At 40.1% G+C, this 24,038-nt stretch overlaps 1 protein-coding gene across 2 annotated transcripts in view; it reads right to left on the bottom strand.

Moving 5' to 3' along the window:
- The window catches only part of gpc1b (glypican 1b), a 79,883-nt gene extending 61,612 nt beyond the window's left edge, over positions 1-18,271 (bottom strand). The window contains exons 1-2 of one of the 2 annotated variants that reach the window (XM_059344202.1): positions 18,170-18,271; positions 17,495-18,034 (exon numbers count right to left, since the gene is read on the bottom strand). In XM_059344202.1, the coding sequence (XP_059200185.1) occupies positions 17,495-17,654 (160 nt within the window). In that variant the 5' untranslated portion in view covers positions 17,655-18,034; positions 18,170-18,271. Of the gene's footprint in view, positions 1-17,494 lie in introns of both variants that reach the window. The other variant, XM_059344201.1, reaches the window with a different exon arrangement.
- Between the last annotated feature and the right edge of the window lie 5,767 nt (positions 18,272-24,038).

The following is a 24,038-nucleotide window of genomic DNA, read 5'->3' on the forward strand; positions in this document are numbered from 1 at the left end:
AATCATTTTAAGACACATACGCCACATCCTGCATACCACACCACAAAAAATATTCCACGCAACCCATATTGGCTGCATTGTGTTACCACATAATACAGCAAAAATATACAACTAACCATTTTTTTTTCTTCTTGGTATAATGTTTGCTGGAATCCAAATGTATTGGTTTTATCAGGCTTGGAGCAGTTAAAGCATATGGTATGCTCAGTGAGTATACAGATATTGAAAATTGAGGGCCAACAAGTACAAGTGTGCAAGTGTGTGTGTGTGTGTGTGTGTGTGTGTCACAGCATACTGTCCCATTGCAGAGGTCATCTCACCCTTCAGCTCTACTCCTGCCCAGCTAGCAGTGGATAAACACAGACAATGGCGAATGATTAAAGTTCCCGTCACCTCAATGTCACAGCCCGGTCTGCCATGGCCTCGGCCGCCTCCGTACCCCGCAGGTACACATCTCTGCCTCACAGAGTGATTCAGAGGAGACAGTGCTCCAGTGCCAGTCACATGTATTAGTTTCCTCCTCATCCAGCCAGCAGACACTACCATTAATAAGAATTTCATCTCATTCGGCTGCCAGAAGATAAAAAGATAATAATCGAGTCCGTTATAAGAAACCGAGGGGAGGGATGTGTTTGGAGAAGCAATTTGTGATTGATTTTAATTTAACGAGTATGCCTCGTCACTGCATACTTGAATAAACATGCACACTCACACATGCATGTATTGCTTGAATGACCCGAGTCGAAGCAGTCAGAAGAGACAGCAGAATCGCCTCTGTGTCCAAGGAATAAACAACAGTTATTGACGTCACCCAAAAAATCAACAGGGCCAGGGCCTGAGAAAGACAGCCAGCCAATTTATATAACAATGTGAAAAAAAGAGGGGCTTTGCGATGAGCGCGACAGCTGTGCTTAATCACGGGAACTAAGCCAAGAGAGATGTGAAGGGACACAGAAGGCCTGAAAGAAGGTGAAGAAAGCTGGAGAGAGGAAGCGTGAGCTTGAGGGAAGAGAGGAAGATGGGATATAAGACTGGAGAAAGGGAACAAAGTCTGAACTTTCAAACTCATATCTCAAACACTGAGAGCTTGAAAACGGGATGGAAGATTTAAGAAGAGGAGGGCTGTTGCACTGAGAGTTCATCCCAGTGAGCGCAAAACTCTCCTGACAAAACACCCCAATATGAAACATCAAAGAGCTGATGCTTCTCTTTATGCATCACCGTCACATTGCAAAGAAGTGCTTATTTGCCAGAACCAAGACAGGGATAGAAGGCTGTTGTTTTCCTTCACCAAACTGCTGTACCTTGAATATAAAAAGTTTACTTTTCTCACCTCTATTCCATGGGGAAGATCCTCTATTCTATAAATATGACAAGATGATAGACTTTAAATGTAGCCTTTGTTTAAAAAAAGATCTTTACTTTTTGATAAAGTGATGTCAAGTTTTCAAATAAAATGACCTACAACAAACTATAATCAATACATAATTACATAGAGCCCAGGGAAAAATCTGAATTTCCAAGTTCATAGTTCAGGAAGAAACTGAAAGAAACTCATAGATTTTAGTGGTTAAGCACATAGTTCCACTTTGGAAGGGTGGATCAACCTCATCACACCACAGATGCTTGCTGTGTATTATGTCTGCATGGATGACCTAATCAAATTATACTTGGCAATCAGATGTAGCATTAAGAAAGTACTCATGATTTTAGCCTAGAAAAATCGATTATTATCACAAGCATCTGTAAGTTGAACTGACTGAGTTCTTTCTCATAAATGTATCACTTGAATCTTTAAAAAAGGCAAGATTTGTCTTATAAATGTACAGCTTTGTTCTTTGAAAGTTTTTCTTACACTTTTCTGTTATAGGAGAGCACTCTACACTGCAATTCCTCCTGTGAAGAGACCTACAACAGACCCACTTTCCTTGGTTCAGTCCATCCTGTCCTCTAGACCCTGGCCATTCATCAGCAGACATCACATGACAGAGCTGAGCCATTCATCCTGAGCCTCACAGTCTCCTCTGCCCAACAGGATTTGTGATTCAATTTGACTGAGTGATGCCCTGGGCCCCATGACTGCAACTGAGGCTACTGGGGTTTGCTGGGAAAGTAGGGTGCAGGGAACAGGGACACTCAGGACACAAGCAGCCTACCAGGGGTGCTAATACTTCTGCTTCACAGCTCGGATGTGCATAACCAGCAAACATTAACACAGACATACAGAAAAAGAAGCGTGAGAGGAAAATTGATATTTAAAATGCCGCACTAAATATGCACTGAAAAAATGAAGCGCTAGCGTGGATATAACATGTCATATATCAAACAATGCCAATATCATGTTTTTTATTGTTGTCGTTTTTTTTGGGAGGGGGGGTTGCGCATCTGAAAAAGTATAACAATGTAATAATAGTAACAAATGAGGCACAGAATTATTAAACCCAAAATAACATTTATAAAAATGTATTTTCTGCACTGTCTCTTTAAGTAAACCTGCGGTCCACTTATTTTTAATTTTTTTTTTAAATGTAACAACTAAATAAATGTCCACAGGTAAACAAAATACTTTATTTATTTAATTTAAAAAAACATATCAAAAACCCCTTATGAATGAAAAAAATAATTACAGTTCTCATTAAGTTATTTTTTAAATGGCAATAATTTGCCTAAATAATTGTTGGATCAATTAATCAGCCTACCGCTGGTACTAAGAGAAAAAGTAATCATGGTGAGGTAAAATACAAACGAAGCAAGGCATCTATAAATATAAAGAATGAAAGGATGAAAGAGAAAGTGGGCGAATGTTACTATTATTTTATAAGCCTTCGCATCATTTCTGTCTCTCACATCATCTCAGCAGGACCGTAGCAAGAGCATGAAAGATTTACAGAGAAGGCTTTTAGTTTAAACCAGAGCCAGGCCCAAAGACGCACACTCTCACACAAAACAGAGAAGAGAGATAGTGGACTACGCCTGAGGAAGCTTACTCTTACAATCACTATATAAAGTCAGTGGATATAAAACTGGAACATCCAAACACAGAGACAGTTGCGAGCACCGAGCATGCCTCAGGTCCAAACAATCCTAATATGACACTGTTGAGTCAGGGATTCCAGGTGAAATCCAGTGCTGCGAGATGCTGCACTTACTATATCACCTGGTGCAGCTCAGACACATTTAAAAAATGTATAAGGGGTAAAGACATGCACTGCCTTAAAACAATATGATGTCCCTCCTGCAGATCTGTGTTGTGTTCAGTGAGCGGAGGAGGAATTTCTGCAGGTGACATTTGGTCTCGGATTGAAATGTTCACGATAAAAGCTTTCGCCTTTCCTCACCAGCTACTGTCGAACTGACCTTGAATGGCACTTAGCATCCAACTATTTAAATGAAATTGCTTATAATTATACTGTAGCTCTCACTGATTGGCATAGTGTTCAGCGTGCTCCCAGAATATATAACCAGCATGTATATTATGTACAGCATGTAATTCTGCACAAGCCTGCAGGTCGTTGCAGTAAATAACATGTTCTGAGTCGCCTCGTCTGATGGAATAACAGTCGAATAAACAAATGATAAACATTATGCAAACAGGTCTTATGTGCGTACTTATGAGGAATATTCACGCAGAAACGGTATTCGAGTGATGCAGCAAGACACATTTCTACATGGTATTCAAATACACAGTCAAACACACATACTATACATAAACACATTATACGCATTAGAAACACACAAGGCAGCCAGCCATGCGCTAAGCCTGAGTTGACAGAGTTCATTTGGAAGATGTAAAATATTTATGAGAGAATACTCTGCAGAGGAGGAAGAAGAGATGAAAATAGTGAGGGAGCAACGGAGGAGGGATGGCAAATAACAAGACGAATGAAAAGATGACGAGCGGGGCCCAACTGAAATGCCCTCTGTTACGGCTGAGTGGAAGAAATGCAAGCTAAATAAGTCATTGTCATTTCAAGTTCATTAGCTCACTGCGTGACATCCCCTCCTGGGAGGAAGGAGAGAAGGGGGAAAGGTATATTTGTACAGCAGTGGAAATCCCTGAGCTCTTGTACAAAGGAAAACAAACTCATATTTATAATCGCTTTATGACTTTTAGGCTTATACTTTTAATACGCTTTTTCTTACACGAGAAAACACAGCATTTACATTTCTTTATGGCAAATCCTTTATTGTTCATTTCCAGTTCCATAAATAAAGCCATGTGGAATTTAGTCAATTGCTGCAAGACGTGTGGAGTTAAACACAGTCACAAATGCAGTGAAATATAATAATAATAATAATAATAATAATAATAATAATAATAATAATAATAATAATAATAATAATAATAATAAGTTGAAACAACTATGGCTACTTGAGTGTGAAAAAAAATCATAATGGCAACTATTTTAGTCAATATTCGAATAATGATTTTTTTTTTTTAATCACAAATACTCTGGGCTTCGGAGAGTCGATTTTCTTAAAATTTTAATCCAATTCAGCTTAATAACAACAAAATAAATGTAAAATATGGCATATAACATAAAACATAAAAAAATTAAAATAAATATATGAAAAATTATAAAATATAAAAAATAATTATATTTATAAAATATAAAATAAATATATAATACGGTGTGTGCTATATTTATAACACAAGACAATTTTTTTTTTAACTTTTTCTATTTTTCATATTTTAGCTGCTGTTTTTGACTTAAGTACTTGTCCTGATCTACATCTACATATAAGTACTTCCTTTGTTCTTATGCACCAAAACACCACAGCTAATTACTTTGTATGTGAGAACTTGGAAATAAAAATATTCAGATTCTGATCCTGAAAACAAGAGCAGCATTGCAAAATCAAATGTGGCACAATAATAATTTTGTCTTTATTATATTGTTTTCATATTCGTTGGAAGCAAAAATCATATTGAACATATACTTTGATTAATCCCTTGAAAGAACATTTCCTTCCATGCTTCCTTTCCACTATTCGTCCATCTTTTAAGGTCAACAGATATACAGAATGCATACCATCATCTATATTCGGGATGGGCGTTTGGAAGAAACCTGCCAGCTCGAGCATCTATAACGTTAACAATCAATTAATCAATTAATCACTATGTATAAAAACATGCATTTATGGGCAAAATAATATATATATATATATATATATATATATATATATATATATATATATATATATATATATAGATAGATAGATAGATATATATATATATATATATATATATATATATATATATATATATATAGATAGATAGATAGATAGATAGATAGATAGATATACAGTACTATGCAAAAGCCTGTTTTGATAACGAATGCTTTTATTTTAAAAGGACGAAAAGAGACTTCCTGTCGATCGTAACTAACTCACTTGAGATGATTCTGTAAAGATAACGTCAAGGAGTTCAGTGCTTTATGTTTTAGCCCCCAAAGAGGTATGAAGTTAGTTTTCACAGTAACCTTGCATATTTAAGTGTGTTTTGTGTGTTTTATTATTATTGTCATTATTGTTATTGCAATTTTCCGTTTGCAAACTGTAGCTTTATCCAACTTAATTCTCAGCTCATTGGCTTATTCATGTACGGCCGCAGAACTGAACGTTTGGCCGTGCGTTTCAGTTCAGTGAGTACTGATACGTGGTCATAGATGAAATTCAAATAAAAAAAAATACAGATCAAATGAAAATTCCATGTGATCGACCAAATTCTTAATTACCATTAATCAATCATCGATTAGTTATTCCCATCACTAATGCCAATAACTGGTTGAAATGGTAGATGTATGTGGAAGATATGATGCTAATATATGTATATATATCTATAAATGGCTTCCAGAAAGTTGCTCTTATAAAATGGGACATGCATTAAAAAACGGACTAGAATTAGTAAAAGGGCTCCTACAGGGAGTGGAAAATGGAAATAACAAAAAATAAATAAAGATTTAGGTAATAAAAAGCTAATCCTGTCCCAGCAAACAGGATGACAATTGACAGTAATTACATATTGCCCCCTGTAATTATGAGCTTTTTTTATGCGCCCCTCTTCTCATACGGCTTAAGTAATCCTCTGGTCATTCCCGCTCCTCCATCTTCAGACAGTCACTCTACCTCCAGATCTAAATAGCCCAGCGTGGTCAAGCCAAATAAGCAAACCACCATGAAGTACATGGGGCTTTCCTTTACCACAAATAACGCTTGAGAAAAAATGATGTCACATAAAACCAGATCTCACTATCTAATTACAGAAAAATGTGCGTAGAAAGCAGAAAATCCAACAGGAGATGAGAGTTGGAGTGGACTCAGAGAGAATTGAAGAAAGCTGCTTCACCACAAACTGGGAGAGGGAGATATAAAGAGGCTGCAGTGCACAGCGAGAACAACCCATTTGGGTATTCTGGTTGCGAGAACTAATGTTACGGAGGGGGCCAAGGATCTCTGCAGTTTAAGCCAATTATATAGTGGAGATCCTGAAAATGTACCGGATGGAGAAGGAGAGATGCAGTGGGATTGCAGAGCACTGAAGCCTGGAAAAACTGTGCTCGCTTTGGCCTCCAGGAAGCCAATAAAACAACACAGAGATTTCACTGTAATTACATTCAAACTCAGAGGGAAAGGAAGTTGGGGGACGGCTAAAGTGAGTGTGAGAAAATGTATTCCCACAGGAGGATTTTAAAAGAAAACTAACAAGATGCTCCGTAATTCTACAGAATCTTTCAATGGCAACATTTTAAGAACTTATTCATCTTATTCCCACACGACTATCCCGAAGCCCAGAAGACAAGAGGAGTCCCAGGATGCTGCCATGTGTAGCTCCATAAACAATGACAATTTTTTTTTTGTAGATCTTTGAATTGTATTCTTGAAACATATGGTTTTAATATTCAGACTATAAAATGCATGGTAAAATTAGATCGCAAAAATATGGAGTCATAAAAATCATAGACAAGCAGCAGAAACAAACTAGCAGTGTTTTTAAGGGAGCATCTGTGAGTATGCAGTAAATTTCACATGAAAAATAAATGAATTCACAACTTCCTCTGCAGGAGCAGATAGGGGAAGAATGAGAGATAAAGCCTCAAAGGCAGAAACGACTTAGGGAGAGAGAGAAAGAGGGGAGGAAATAATTACGATAATGGAAACTAGTGTGAAACAGTTTATCTAGATGAGAGAAGACCTTCAGGAAATTATGAACGCCAAGTAACAATAAAGCAAAAATAACTATTGTGTGGAACCACTTGCCTGCAGCGGCTAAAAACAAAATCCTCCAAAATGACCAATTTAAAAAGCCAATGAGGGGACTGACAGAGAGCGGCAGATTTGATAGAGATGGGGAGAAAGTGGCGAGTGTTCTGCATCCCAAGTGTGGAAACATGGTTCTAGTTTGGGATGAGATTGTGGAGAATAATGCTGACACCTCACAGGAGAGGGGGGGAAACTGGAGACAAAGAAGATATTCACGAGTCTTGAAACACCTGGGATAGATGCCTCACACCCACATGCAGCAACATATACACATAACAGAAGGCTTGATAACTCGCAGTCCAATTTTTGTTCTGCTACTCCTGCACCGTTTTATTCTGCAGATGCAAGCTATAGTGTTTTTTAATAAAACCCTATGTGTGGAAGAAAGGGCTACTGTTGCACAGAGCAGAACAGAAATGATTGCTTATCAAAGGGAAGTGTGTAGTTGAGGGATATGTGTACCACAGCGCCTGTGTGTCCTATCTTTATTAAATCTGTATTGTGTGTGCCAGGCATCTGAGCGGCGAGGTGCTGGACACATTTCAGGCATTCAACAGTTAGACGACACCTTACTGATTTTATCATCCGTTCCAATCTTTTTATATACAGGCCCAATCTCTCATCTCTTCAATTCCTATTTCCTCTTTTTTTATACGTGGGAGATAGGATTCCGAAGGCTGTCTCCATCAGAGAAAGTCCATCTATTTTGGCAATTATATTGGGTATCGAAAACTGGATCAGAAGTGGGGGAAGCACTTAAAAGTGTGGCGGGGATTCACAAAAGATGTAGATGGTGGTGTGGAAAAAGTATTTGCTGAATACAAATTGTTTCGAAACAATAGAGGACATGGCAAAAGTATTTCCAAAATAAATGGCCCAGAATCAGCAGATGCTAGATCTTCTCCTATTAGTCCATAAAAAGGTCATGGTTTGGATTCAATAAGTAAGTGAGCTGCTGAATGATGACCTATATGACCGTTTTGTTCTGCTTTTTTCCATTATAGATGAACCCTTTGCAAATTTTCTTGATTAATCGTTAGGTCTTCAACATATCAGAAAATAGTGAAGAATTCTATTCCAATTTTTTTTTATGTTCTCAAATGTCTTGGTTTGTCTGGCCATCACTTCAAAACTAAAAAAAAGCTTAGTTTCTGGTCACATCTAGCATAGAAAAGCATATATATGATTAAGAAAAAATAATCACGAGTTAAAGCTCTATACAAAAAAAAAACAACACAAGATATAGAATATTAATGTTCTTCTTCAGAATCTACGGCAAAATACCCTTTTTTCCATGAAGAATGACTAAATGGCAGCCTAAATCTGACAAAAATGTGCCTTTATGAAAATAACTAGAAAAGTGTTTAACAAGAACCAGAATCAATAATCCGAATCAGAGTCAGTAAAATCTACAAGCCCATATACGGGTGTTTGTCTGTCCCTGCGGGCCTGCTGAATTTGTTGCCATAGTGCCATAGCCACAGGATTTCTCAACAAATATTCCGGTCCACAGCTGCAGACAGTGCGTGTGTGTGTGTGTTGGTGTTGGGCGTGTCACCCAGTAAAATTCATACTGCATGCCCTCACTTAATATGGTAGTGGGCGTCCTGGCTTGGGTCTGTACCATCTGTCAAGCAGCGGGAGGGCAAGAGGAGAGGTAGCTGGAGCAGAAGCGGAGCCACGCTGAGAGCTAAAGCCAGTTCCTTGTCACTTCAGATACTCACCTAGTCTACAGAAAGTACTGCTGGAGGGGACATGAGCCACAACAGCTTGCCATGGCACACGTATGCATTTACATAACAGACTTCAAAAAAAAAGGGGGGGGGGGGGGGGGGGGGGGCAAGACAAGAACGCCAGAGATCATGCACGCACACACAATGACAGCAAATGGAAAGGAAGCGGTTTATTAACATTCTCACTCGACTTCAGAAGTCATGCAGAGTCCACACACATATGTGGCACACACACACAGATGAATACTCGCTCGTTTGCTTATGGACACATCGGGCACATGCACACACATCTGCGCCCAACCACACACACACACACACACACACACACACAATGAGAGACATTGAAGGGTCTCGCTGTGACGAGGGAATAATTCTCCTTTTGACACAACCAATTCCTCTGAAGACAAAAGAGGAGTCATACACCAACACACTGCAGCCCTCAGAGGAACAACGCACAGGCCCCCCTACCACCGCTACACACACACTTATACGAACACACACACACACACACACGCCTGTTGCAATGACACTGCAAACCCCTGTGGTGACATAAAAAGACTGGCCTATGCTGTCATCTGCGTGTCTCTGTGTGTGTGCTTGCCAACGGAGGGCTGTACGTGTGAACTCCTACTCTCACATTAGACAAGTGACAGGGAACAAAAGACACGAGGAGTGTGAGAGAACAGAGAGGGGTGGCAGCAGCTGAAGTGCATGCTGGTCAGAGAAATGGCAGCTGATACTTGTCAAGGTAGTGCACTATATTCCAAAAAGGAATCTTTCTTGGAAGTCAATTTCCTACTTTTGCCGCACTGCGATAAATTACTGCAATTTTTATCTAATCCCTTAGAGGAAATACAAAGGAAAATAACGACTTTATCAGCACTTACATTGTTCTGTCCAAAAATGAGTTATTGTGATTATCTGACTGTTTTCTTGTGATTTGTGAAAGTAAATAAGATGGTTGGATTTTAGTCTGACCTTAAATCGTTTTCTCAAAAAGGATTCTTAAAATGATTTTTTGAAGTGTGTTAGCTATAGAAGCCAATTTAATATAATTTTATGTTTACGATATAGTAAGGATATTTTTACCACTTCATGGGGAATTGAAGCCATTACATCCGTCTAAGCCACCAGACTCCTTTGACATAAACACTTATTTTAAATTGCATAGCACAAAAGTTGCAGGTCTACCACTGCCTCGATCAGTTAGGTTATTGATGTTATTTAGTGACTCAGATGTGTTAGTCCGGATTCACCAAAGTCAGACAATGATACAAAAACTAACAGAACATGGGAGGTGCTGGTCTACCGCTGCCCCCATCGGAGAGGTACAATTACTGCTTTTATCAAAGGAGTTTGGTAGCATAGCTTGGATGGCTAACATATGTTTTGCTGCTGCCCCTGTCCAAAGCAGTACATTATTTAGCTTCTGTGCCAGTACTCCTGTCCACTTCTCCAAACCGGAGGCTTGCCCACAGCCATCCAATGCAGGTAATACACTGATTACAGAAATGCATCTCATAACTCCACTTCAAAAAAATCTGAACTATCCCTTGAAGGTGACTACTTCATCGTCTGTGCTTTACTCGAAAAACGGGTAAGTTTGGAATCTGTAGAAAGGTTTCTCCATCAACACACTATGCAGAGTTCAGAGCAGCTGAACATGTTTGGGCAGACTGTCATCCAGATTTCCATGTTTCCAACAGACCTGAGACTGAAATCGATTACATAAGAAAATGCAGTGCAGGAAACACATCTTAAAAGGAGCTATTTGCTTTAAACCACTCCAAATTTTCTCTTTTCTTTGTGTGGTTCTTTCCTACATATAGCCCGTCAGAGGGCGGAGAGGGGACTAGCAAAACCAAGCAGACCAGAGCAGCCCAAGTCATAGTCAGCAGTCCATGCCATGGGTTCTCTCTCTCTTTCTCTCTCTGTCTCTCTCCCTCTCTCTCTCTCTCTATGGTGGACATCAAACACACTGTGGTCTGTTTCATGCTCCCTGCAGCCCATTATGGCTTAATGCTTCAAGAGGCTTCTTACTGACTTCAGCATTTTAACAACTCCAGCATATTCAGTTGGTAGGCAAACACACGTACACAAAGACACGTGCACGCTCGCAATGACACACACACACAGACACACACACAGATACACATAAACAGGCACAGACAGGAGCCCAGATGCAGGGATTCACACACTTTAAACTGCAGCAGAGTTATGAGCCTGCACACTGTGATACTGCAACAACTGTTGCTTTTGCTTTAATCTGGCTGGAGAGGAAGACCAACACATGGATGGGGGCTTTATGCTGACATTAACCTTCAAATAAGCCTTGGTCCTCTTATCTCCACATTGGTTAATGAGTTCCATTCACAAGGCGGCAATATGTAATTCAGTGCGATCAATTAGTTATCCACCATATGGAGAATAAGAAAACCACATCAGCGGGGATATTAATGGGGTGGAGATAAGGCCACAATGACAACACTGCAGGCTTATCTCTACAGACACACACACACACACACACACACACACACACACAGTATTTACTATTTATGGTTAAAAGTTCGGTCTGTCCAAATGGAATACACAACATCTTTTGCTCTATGTGTTGACGTGCTGTGAGTCAGACATATGGTAGGTTTGCAATTTGGAAATGCTGGTTTGGTTTCTGGGTTGTGCTTTATAAGCATTCAATCACCCATAAAGCTGGCATGAATGAAAATGTCTGTCCTTTCTCAACAACTTTCTGTGATTCGTGGAGATACACTTTTTATTTTCTTTGAGGATAAAAACTCATAAATTTATTTTTGCTCCCATTTAACCTTGCTCTGTTGTAACCTATGCATTCAATGTGGCATTCAATTCAGATTTATGTAATGTTGGAAGCGTTTTGAATGAGTCCTATGACATCCAACTAAGTAAGAATTTAATTTACAAAAATAAAATGGCCATGACATGGGTGGTCCTCGTCCAACGATCCAATACTGGTATGACTATAGGGCCAATTCATTCTATTTTATTCTATGTTTTACACGATATGCATTCTATACTGGACTTGATGTCTTTCCAATTTGCTGGTGCATGAAAAATTTGTAATTGATTGAGTGGCTGCTAGATTTTGGAAACTACTCACTAAAGTAGTAGGTTGACAAAAAAGTTTATTTCCAACCATGGTTGCCAATGACACTGTCAACATGGAGGAAAGCCAAACATCGTTCATCTGCATATAAATATACACCATTTGTCTTCATATACTGCCCACGCTTCAATGACAGAAAGCTGGTTTTACTTTTAGTCCCCATGCCAGTTGTTATGGAGTCGTTATCATTCTGCACAGACAAATAAACTAAGTTTTAAGGTTACTAAATAATTGATAACACCGTGAACATATTTTTTATAATCCTAACTGGCGAGAGATTACATTGCTGAGGGGACAAGAATGAAGTGCCACCACAGGTCAAGCAGCCTCGCAGGGAAGCTGGAGGGTCTTAAGCTAACACCAACTGGTGGTAGATATAGAGATATGGTATAAGTATGTCCACAGAGATTAAGAGCTTAAATACGTAAGGCATTGTACATGGTCTGCATTTTACTCTGGATAGACTGTAAACTTTCAAGTCGATGGGCCATTGGGATTGCAGATCATGCAGATTCTGAGAGTTGGGTGTTTGTATAAACATGAGGGTGAGATAAAAAGTAAAATTAGTATGACCCCTTCATATTTTTGCTGTTGTGTTGTTGGTTTTGCAGCCTCTCCCTGGCTAGCCGGCTATGTTTTATTCTGGCAGTGGACTCCTATCTCCATTTAACCCTCGGCTGGAAAGTAGTGTAGGGGGCAGCAAACACACCAGCAGCCATTATCTTATCATTACCCTGAGTCAAAGGGGTGAGAGAGTTGCCCGAGGAGAATTCCTACCCAGTGTGTGAAAACACATGCTTTGTTTTTTCGCTACAATGCTGCTATTATACAACTCAAGACTTTTACCCAAATTCACAGGCAAACTGCTCACTTCAAAACATTCCCATACTTTTTCACTGTGGGCTGCCATACTGATCAGCCCATATTTCCAGCCACAAGCCAGTCTTTAGTCGACAACAGTTCCTAGCAAGCCTGGTGAGCTGCAATCCCACTGTATCATTAGCCAAACACTGGTTAGAGATGACACTTCAGAGCACTGAGCGTTTCGCAGTGAGCCTGTAGCAACCAGCAATCAACAACAACACAAATACAGCATGGGAAAAGCCAATGCCATACCAAAATGTTACCAGCCTTCCTGCAGATGTCTCATGCAGCTTGTCTCTTTGTATAGGCTTATATGTCATTGAGCATCTAACACTCATTGGCTGCCAGCTGCTTTCAAAGAGCGTCTGGCGCCTCTCTCTTTTTAAGAGCCGATGAGAGAGAGAAACAGAGAGATGAAGAATGTCATCCCCTGAAAGACAAAAAGATAAGTTATCAAGACTGTAATGATGGGGTGGGACAGGGAGGGGGCAGCACAGGGAGGAGACAAATGAGCCCCATAAAAATCAATCACCCATTTTTGGTAAATACCAACAAAAAAGCTGTTTCCAAAACTGATTACACTTGACGGAGTTAAACTAGCATCATCACACTCATTTTTGATTACTGGAGAATCATCGCTTTCCATTTCTGCACAACTGATACTGTTCCCATGGTCCAGTAGACACCGCTTCAGCACAATAACAAACAGCTCACCCTTAACTCAATAGCTTTCTTCCGCGTGGCTTTTTCTCTAGGGCAAATTACTTAAGAACAGGGGACTATCTAAGTTGTTATATGAGGCGTATCGATGTGAAAGCAATATCTAGGAATCTTCTTTCATCGCTGACTGAACATAATCAAACAGGGACTGTGATGAGGGATGGGGCTGTGTAGCTGGGTTTTTTCTTTCTTTTTCTTTTTACCTCACACGTTCATATTTCAAATGTACTGAGCAGAGGCAAATGTAAAGTAAAAAGTATATATATTTTTATAACACAAAAAATTAAATGGCAATACATTATGAGCTTTAATAACTTTTTAATTGCACACTTTCATATGCATATGCTTCCACAGTGTGTACATCTATAAATGAGGATATAATGTGCTTATTTTTAGGTTAATGCTTGTATTTTGAGTTTCTACTAGAATATGTCTAAAAGCACATTATTTTTCTCATATGGTCTTCCTGAACATACCTGTATTCAACATCTCTCTGAAATATTTTGTTCAGTCATGTGTCTCTTTACACCTAGACTAGAAAAGTCAATGTAACCTCATGAGCAAATTCATATGAATTTTAATGAAAACATATTCAACACTGTTCTAGGATATCCTATTAAACAATGGTTTCTGTTGAAACATGTGATGGCTGCTGTTTTAAACAGGTTGGTAACATTTTCATTGTGAAAGTTAGGGTTCAGCAACAAACCCACTTGTTTGAGGTTAGGAAAAAAGAACAGGGTTCGGCTTAAAATAATCACTTTTGTACAGAACTACAAACTTTAGGACTGAAGTTTCCGATGTGACATGAATACACATCCCATAGGTCCACCACCCGGACCAGCTCTGGTCTGTATGTTACATAAACAGAGACAATTTTGTGGGATTTCTACGAAATTCAGTGCATTAATTTAATAAGAATGACTAACAGTCAAACTTGCAGAGGCTCTGGTGGTTGTTTAAAGGCACAGTTTGGATTGAGAGTTTTGCTTTATCTGCTTTATAATAAAAAAAACACATAGAAATCTCACTTTTTACAACATGGGAGCATTAAGTTCAGAAGTATATTTACTACTTTGTGTGCCAAGGAACTTTATCTCATATATTGTGCGGCGGCATTGAAAAGGGTTTGAAGGTGCTGCTGCTCATTGGTAGAGTTGTGATGCGGCCCTCTTTCTCTGTCCTCGCACACTGGGTCGGGGGTGATGTACTCAGCATGTGACCTTGAGTCAGGCCCAGCCAATACATTCAGTTGATCAAGCCCTGGTGTCACAGCAGGAAATATCCTTCTGCAAATGTCTGGGATCATGTACAACATTCAGGTGGCTCATCATTTGGAGGCATAAATTAAAGCTTTCATATTTTACTAAGGTGTTTAATATGCCAGACTGGAGCAGATGAGCGGTTATTTATGCTTGAAAGCAAAGAGACGGGGACATGGCCAGAAATATTGTTGAAACCAAACCCCCTCCTCCTTTCCTCTATCTCTTTCTGTCCCACATCTATCCACTTCTGCATCTCTCCTTTTCTCCCTCAGTTTTCTATCTATCTCTTCCTGGCACTCAGTGTCTGTCTCACTCCCTTATTTTCTCTCTTACTAAGAATGCATTGACCCCAGACTTAAGTAAGCTCCACATCATTGATTGAAACAAGAGGAATAGCTGGTGTCATGACAAGACAGATTTTTATCTTTAAAGCATTATGGATTACAGACATTTGGAAGAAAGGGGGATTTCTAAGGGGCCGGGGCTGGCGTTAATTCTGTCAAATGATTTATTCAGTATGGTCGATCAATTAAATTAGAAGTGTCCAGTTACTACTTGGCCCTCACTGCCTTATGATGTATGGCGTGATGACATGAGCTAACAATTTCATCACATTACCGCCCCACCCTCAAATCTTATAATCTCTCCTATCCTATCAGTGATATCAAAGGGAAAGATCTAGTGTATATCTTTGCATCGGTTATCATGTTCTCAATGTTAATACTCGATTTATGCATCTTAGTGGGAGCTCTATATATGAAGAAACCAGGGTGATATCATGAGGAAACACCTTGAATCTGTTGGGTGAAAAGCAAACCCTACACACGTTGTATAGATGCTATTTCTGTCACGACACAATGCTTTTTCTGCAACTGTGCTGTGCCGTGAGCCCATACACTTTCAGAAAATAGAGCACTATCTACTTTAGGATCATTCTGAGCGTGTGACCTTTAGGTGAATACTGCAGAAAGTCACCCTTGTACGTCTCAGCACCATTCGGCCAGTGCTAATGGACAAACATCTCCGTCTTCACAGGGGAAGGAGAGTTTATCTGCTGTCACAGTAGTGTAGCACTCTGTGGAAAATGAATTGGACAACATGGAGAAGGTGACTGACGCAGAGTCTGGAGGGGCTTTTAGAGGAAAGGGTATGTTATCAGATTGGGAGGAACTGTGGCAGTGTTACAGTAAGAATCATAACACATGTCCACACTCATTTCTTGCTGGAAAAATGCTGCAGATTACTTCAAATATAAGGGTTGTGCTTTCTGCTCTTTACTACTGGAAAATAATTCTTTATATTCACTAATTTGACAGTTTTAGGACAGTGAAAGTACAACATTTCCTTTTAATATGTTTGCGGGAAAGTGGGTGTGTGAGCATGCAGTCTCCTGTCTTGTTCATGCATGTACGGTACTGTAACTGTAGAACCTGAAATTGCAGTAAACTGCGTGTGTGTTTGTGTGTGTGTGTGTGTGTGTTTGTGTGTGTGTGTGTGTGTGTGTGTGTTCATGTGTGTGAAAGCCCTGCACTGAATTCCAGAGGAGGCACACGTGTAATCATCTGAACTGCAAGAGGGGCTTGTGACTGTCTGACATCAGACCATGAATGACACAGTGAGCAACATTATATTTGCGTGGTTACGGCATATGGTCAAGTGACTGTCTGGCAATCTGTAAGAAAGAAGTCCGAACACATAAAGAACCAGACAGTTTAAGGAAGAGCAAAGATTAAGGAGTGTCTTCAGGAGAAGCGGCTCAGTTTAGAGGCAAACTGAGGAACAAGATCAGAAAGAAGAGTTGCTGATCCTGCATCTGTCTATCTAAAGATGTCAAGTGTGGGAGAATTTAAAGGGACTTTCTTTCTCGTATTTCTGATCAGCGATCAAACAGCCAGATTGTCTGTGGCGTGTTTGTGCTGTCTTAATATCTTTTCAAAGCAGTGTTTCATCTTGAGAAATAGCCCAGAGCTAGAGCTCCTCTGCTTTACCATGTGACGTGAAATCAGTGTGACTACAGGTTCAAAAAGGTATAAAGATAGAAACTGGGTTTACTCACTCTCATAACAAAACACAAGACAAAAATACATCCTTTTAAGCTTGCGGGTAACGAGACATATTTATAAGTTACAGTTTCCTGCGGTGATGTGTGCGGTTTGTGAACCAAATTAACAACAATCCTTCATTTTCTGGATCATTCACTTCTACAGGAAAGGTCAGATCTACTGTACACACCAATACAATAAATGGTGCTACTGCAGGTGCGACTTTGGCCCCAAAATAGACTAACATTCCTAGGGGGGACTTGCAGAGGGATTATGGTTCTCAGTGGCAATGAGTTTATAGCAACTGTATGGGGCCTCACTGTGTGCTGAACATTTTAAGCCATGATTCAAAACAAAATGTTGTATAAGGACAGGTATGATCCTGAAAGTGTGTTTGGGTTAAGGGGTAAAGATCACAGATATTTTTGTGCGCACAACAGACTTTAGTCTTTTAATGGAGCTTACCTGATATCTCAGACTGAGGGACACCATCCAGAGCGAATCCTTTCCCGCTATAAAACTGCCTGATATCCGAACAACTCCGGGCTTTGCTGGTCCCTTTGTCCCCATAGGCTGGTGCCGTTAGAGAGCACACCGCCAGAGCCACTATGATGAAGGAATCCATCCCAGCCGACTGCTGTATGTGGACTTAGTCAAGTGCAAATCCGACCAAGAAAGGAAGCGACTGTGTTGAGTCCGAAACGGAGCAGGAGACTCCCGCGTGTCAGACAGGGCTACTGACTGCTGCTGTGCGTAAAATATCGTCCACCTTCCTATATCCCTCCTGCCCCTTTGGTGCGTCTGCTGAGGCTGCTCTCCGCGCACTGCTGCACGGCACAGGAGCGACTCTTCACAGCGCAGAGGTCCCGAGTACTTCCCACTCCTAGGGGCAGCTGTGGACAGGACAGGAGCTTTAATATTTTTCCCCAAACAGTTGAATGCAGATCTCCTGATTCATATATCCACTGTTGTTGTTGTTGTTGTTGTTGGGCTTTTTTAGTTCACCTAGAGAGAGAGAGAAAGAGAGAGGCAAGAGATGAAATAATTAGGTTACGGCTGAAATTATTTAGGTCGTGTCAGAAAATAGCACAAGTATTGCGCTGACGCGGTGCAGCCAGGTTTCTGTCGCCGCACGCCTACCGGCTATGACGGCCCGGTGGGATCTGAGTAAGGAGGTGCGCACAGGCAGCTACCGCAGCTCAGGATATTCTGAACGATGCTATGCCAGCGCTGCCACTCTGTGGAAAGAGGAGGAGGCGGGAGGGGAAGAGAGAGAGGCAGACAGAGAGTGAAAGAGAGAGAGAGTAGACGAGGTTTCGTATTTATTAGTTCCTCCTCCGTTTCATTGTGTCTCATCTATATGTTATTTTTAGACATAAGTCAGAATAAAAACAGGTTTGAATCGTGGGTTTGGAAAACATTTGTCATTTTCATTTCACTCCATGTGCTGTTTTGTATCGTCTGGTTCTGAGTGAAAGAATGCGCCCTACGCGTCCTAACAGCGTGATCTCCAGCAGCCAGGTGTCACAGGTGAACTGTGGGCGTGTCCTCGACCCCCAGGAACCAACCCACCAATGCAGGTCAGGGCTGACTGAGTACCTCTCCTCCACTGCGCAGAGAGTGGCTGCACACATGCGCCGTATCACTCCTCAAGGTGCAATTAAACAAGCCTCTACCTGCCCGGTGCAGTCAGTTTACCTGTCACCTGCTGAATGCCTTCATTATCCGAGTTTCTGTACGTGTCTGTGAACTCACCTTCAGTAGGAAATGTGTTTGCATGTAATTTCCCTCTATTTTACGGGCTGTTTACCTCACTGCCTCTGTTTGGTGTAAGCCATTTCTATAAAATGCCTTGTTTATAAAAGTAGGCTACATTTTACACATACTTGGGATTTTTCAGTTTATTCATGACTTCTAATATGATCAGTTCTTCCCGGTTCCCAGCTCCAGACCAAGCAAGTTGCAGTGCCTTGTCATGGCCAATGGCAGCAATATATCCATAACTAATGCATATTTTTCCCCCCCTTCGTTTTTGTGAGTGAGAGGGAAAAGTTCACTCAGTTCAGGTTGGGACCGTCTTTCTATGAAGCAACTATTGAGTTTAAAGGTCTTATGTTGTAATGAGCAAACTGATTACACTTTGGAGATTACTCTAGTTGCAAATGTACAAAGCTTATGTATCCTGCAATGCAGAAGTTTTTTTTACACATCAATTGTTTTAGTTACATGGAAAACTAGACAAGAGAAATGTATTAGAAGGATAGTAGACATTTTCAGATTCTAAAAGTTATAGATTTGTTAGATTAGAACAGAATCTGTGAACTACAGAGAGGTGAAGCCCCCTTCTGGTCGATTATCACTGGACCTTACTGGAATATGTAAAGGCTAGTAGTTAATGGCAAGGGACAAATTTTTCACATCCAGTTCAAATATTGCACAGGTTTGTCAATTTAAAATATCATTTTGCAAGTCAATAACGTTGCAGTTTCTCATAAAAATGTTGAAGTATAAGATTGAAAATATGTAATTAGGAAGACTTCACACCATCAAGTGGCAACATAAACTTCTCACTGAAGCTGTTCCTGTGTGTTTCCTACTGGGATGTACTCTCAGAAGAAATGGGTCTTTGACCAACTGGTCTTCTTTCGCCTCCCGGCTGATAAAAGAACAGGAATAAAACACATCAGGTAAGATAACTCCAGATTTGTGCATGGAGCATAGCTAAGTTACCAAGCTCACTCGCAAGCAGTGAACGTCAGCAAGATGTATATTTTGTGAGACGAGAGATGTCATCCACAGAACGGTTTCACATAAAACTTAATGGCAAACTGCGACTTTCTTGACTTGCAAAACAATCTTTAAACTGACAAACATCATGTTTGTAATTAATGGCATAATCCAAACAGGATCAGAGTTTTTTGTCTCTCGCCATTACCTACCAACATATTTTTTCAGAAGTAATGTCCAATGGTGATCCACTGGACAGGAAAGGACTTGGACTCTATTATTGATGTAAGAATACAGTTGCAGAGTGCCATGTACCCCACTTTTGGAATAACTGCTCTAAAAGCCATGCAGATGAACACATCATGAGTCTCTAAAAAGTGTTACATGTTTTATATGACATTAGAAACCCATAAGAGACTGTGGTGTAAACCTTACATCCTGTTGTAGAAATAAAGAGACATCCAGTTCTCTCACTTAAAATACTCTCTTTAGTCATCTCAGTGTGTGAAATTGAATCAGACAGTATTTGATGGTGTCACTCCTGTGGGAGATGCTTTTTAAGGATTGTTTGCAGAAGAAGATGCCACCGCACATTATCGCAGTGACACATGGAAAAACTCCAGTGCAGCCTGAAATAACCAGCCGTTACACGATAGATAGACAAACAAAAGTAAGAAGCAGGGACAGGGAGAAGGAGAAGGAGTGAGCCACATGGCAACAACAGTCATTTTCTGCCTCCCAATCATCCTTTTTATGAAGGCAGACATTGTTTATGAATACATTAGGAAATGTTACTCTATAATTAGTCTGTTCCTCATGACTGGATGAGTCCAAACAAAGAGGACAGAATCTCACATATCACTGACAAATGGCTACATTCGCTTGCCATTATTACAGCTCTGAAATGAGTAGGCATGAATAACACCTTCAGTGTGCAATGTCAAGTGTTTTACTCATTTTACATCCTGTGCAAATCTGGCATTACACCATCGCAGTTACTTTTTTGAGTGTTTTAACTGTGCCACACAGCAGACAGAAACCACTTTCTAATTATGTGTAATAGTGTTGCTTCACTTTTCTAGTTGCTGTGGGGGGAATACCGGGCGGCTTTAGACACATGTGGCCAGAGGTTAATAAGCCTAGTGGCCTCAAAGTGTGTGTGTGTAATGATATGTCTGTCGGTATTATATATGGGTTTGTGTATGCATGACCTTTATGTGTGTGTCTGTGCACATTTCTTCTGTGTGTCAGAGGCAGTCAGTGTGGGTAATGTGAGTTTATGTGTCTGACTGTGTCCCACATGTGGCCATAGGTCGCCAATTCTGTTGGAGAAACTGATTGGCCCTCCACTGTCTGGTGCAGAGATCATGTAATTAACGCTCAGTAAAGCCACAGAACAGCCATGTTTTCTTCAGGCTGCCTCCCATTGAAGTTTTATTGGCTCTGACCATGAAAGGCCTTCTAATGAGGAGCAGGATGCTGGGGGAAGTTGGGGAGACCGGAGAGAGAGCAAAAAAAGGGGAGGCAGAATGGTAGCAAATAGAGAGAGGGGGGTATGGGGTGAGAGACTGTACAGCTAAGCAACTGTCAGCTTTGTGTACACATGCAGTTATTATGTGGTGAGCTTATTCGGGGCTTGATGAGGTTTTCCAGTGAAAATGACATTGCTTCTACAAAAATACTACAGATGTTTCACCAGCAATTTCAGGAGAAAAAATGCCCCCAACAGTAGATACATTGGGGAAAATACTAATATAACACAGATATTTCCTTGTAAATGCTCTAATGCTAAATCTGTCATAAATAGCCACTCAGCCAAACAGGGTAAGCTCAGTCAACTCTCGCCCACTCTATAGGGCAGCAGCTAGTCCACTTTTCATCCACATGCATTTGGTGACAGTGACTCTAACGTAGCCAAGAATAGCTTTGTCAGAAAGACTGCTCTCAGTACTCCTCTCCGGCTCTGGTTTGGTCACTACAGCAGACCTTCACATGCAGTGACTCATGTTCCTCCGCTGCTGACTACAGCAATGACAGCCTCCGTTGTTTTTCAAGTATTGTAAGCTTAAATTCTACTTGCTGTTTTCCACTACGGGAACTTAAATACCTGGAACCTGGAGCTTCCATAACCTGGATTTGTAGGAACCTGAAGGTCTTGGTACTTGCTTTCCACGGTGTTTCACAAATGACTTTTTTATTGCAACATTGGATTACTGTCTTAATATATGGATGAAGCAAGACATCCGTAACGACTAAATATTGATTGCCAATGACTCCCATAACAACCTATGATGTATATAACATTGTGAAACAGTTGAGATTTGAAAAGTGGTGAATGTTGTAAAATGGAACTTCTTGATTAGGTTTAGGAAAAGATCGTTGATGGAGAAAAACTGTACTCCATTTTGACCTATTCAGGTGTTAGACTATAGTCAGAAGTCGTTAAGTTAAAACATTGTTGTGCAATAGGCTGTTACCATCCTCTGGTCTTATGATTGTTCTTAGATACCGCGTAGGCGTGCGCCGTCTGGAGAACATTGAACTTCCTCTTGTCTCACATCACCAGACCAGCTGCTTCACCAGACCAAGTCGCCAAGTTTAAGACTACAGGATTAAGTAGAAGTTCAACTAAGGGACTAGATGTGTCTATTAAAAAGTGTTATGCTCCTGATATGGCTTTGTTAATTTGCTTGTACTCTGAACTGCGTGAACCCAAATGGATTTGAATTAAAGTGACCTTTATACTGACAAAAGTGTCTCCGACAAGATTCTAGGTATATTTTTAGAGAATAATCTAACATTCATGGTTTGGGTTAAAAGAGGTAGCAGAGTGGTTACATATGTAATGTACGTGAGGACGGTTTGGGATGAAGGGTAATCCAAGGATAAACACTAGGTCCAATAGCAGAATAGAGAGAATAAGAATAAAGTAGCATGTATCCTTCACCTTCAAATTGACTCACTTACAGTATTCATAGTATGATTTATTTACATTTTACGTACAAAGAACAATTAATCACATTGATTATTGTATTTATGTCCTTTCATGGCATTAGGGGATGTAAATAAACTATAAATGTACTCATCATTAGTATTCTACAATATTCTGCAGGTAAAAATATTCATAACACAAACATGATTAATTGCTGATTGCACCAAATCACTGCTGACAAACTAGAGGCTTCAGTGTTTTCGCATTTTTCTCTGCAATCAAACTAGTTTTGAAACATTCTGATGCATTAAACATCGTTAAAGTCAACTCAGTATTTCCCCCCAATGCAACTGGAATGCTTTATTGTGAAGTAGCTACAGGAAATGGTAAGGGAGCGGAAACTCTTGTTAGGGTTCGTTTTTTTAACAGATGAGAGGAGAGTCATATCCTTTTGCCTATTTATTTAAGACAATAATGAAAGAGTGAGTGATGTACATCGACCTTCTCTGTTCAGAAATCACAGGCTGCTAAGCAGTTAGCTCTAACCACCTCCCAGGAAAGGATGCCTTTAGTTTTATAATGTGAATGTGCAACTATCTGATTGGTCAAAACTGTCTGGGCAGCACCATGGTTTAGACTCAAGGCTAGTCCTAGCCTCTTGGTGCTTCAGCTTCCCGTCACCGCCCTGTGGAAGAAAAATAGCTAACAGCACACTTCTGTATCTTGTCTAGTGTTCGTCAGTGTCTATCTCCACCTGGGCTCATGACCTTGAATTGTAGCACCAAGAGTGCTTCAGTGTTTCATCTGTTTGCCCTCAAATGTGTGGTCATGTGCAAGCGTTATGAGTATGTCCTTTCTGTTGATACTCCTTATTTCTGTGTGCTGTGCCTGGCATATAAAATGTGTGTTTTATGCTTTCCTGAATACATTTCTAAGCAGCATTTTACTAAAGGTCATAATGCAGATTATTGCTAATTTTACTAATCTCTAACACTCTCATTGTCATCTCATCGTTCGGACAATTAAGATGCACATTTGTTCCCAGATTACTTTTTAATGTTTTTATGGGAGGAATGGCAAAAGCAGATGTTCACTGAGGTGATAGCAAAACCTTTAATGATGTTCGTCCTGTCATACACTATAGGAATTACTTAGTATCCCATGTTCACAATCAACAATTTCATATTCCTAACTCATCGCATACAGAAGTTTATTCAGGACTGCTTGGCGTCACTTTTTTAACACCCTACACATCTAAGATGTTCCACTACAATCGCAGTTTTAAACAAGGTTAACATCATGAATATGAACAGAACTACTTGGTTATGTTTAGGCAACAAAACTACATTT

The sequence above is a fragment of the Centropristis striata genome, chromosome 11 (assembly GCF_030273125.1).
Source record: "Centropristis striata isolate RG_2023a ecotype Rhode Island chromosome 11, C.striata_1.0, whole genome shotgun sequence".
Classification (NCBI taxonomy): domain Eukaryota; kingdom Metazoa; phylum Chordata; class Actinopteri; order Perciformes; family Serranidae; genus Centropristis; species Centropristis striata.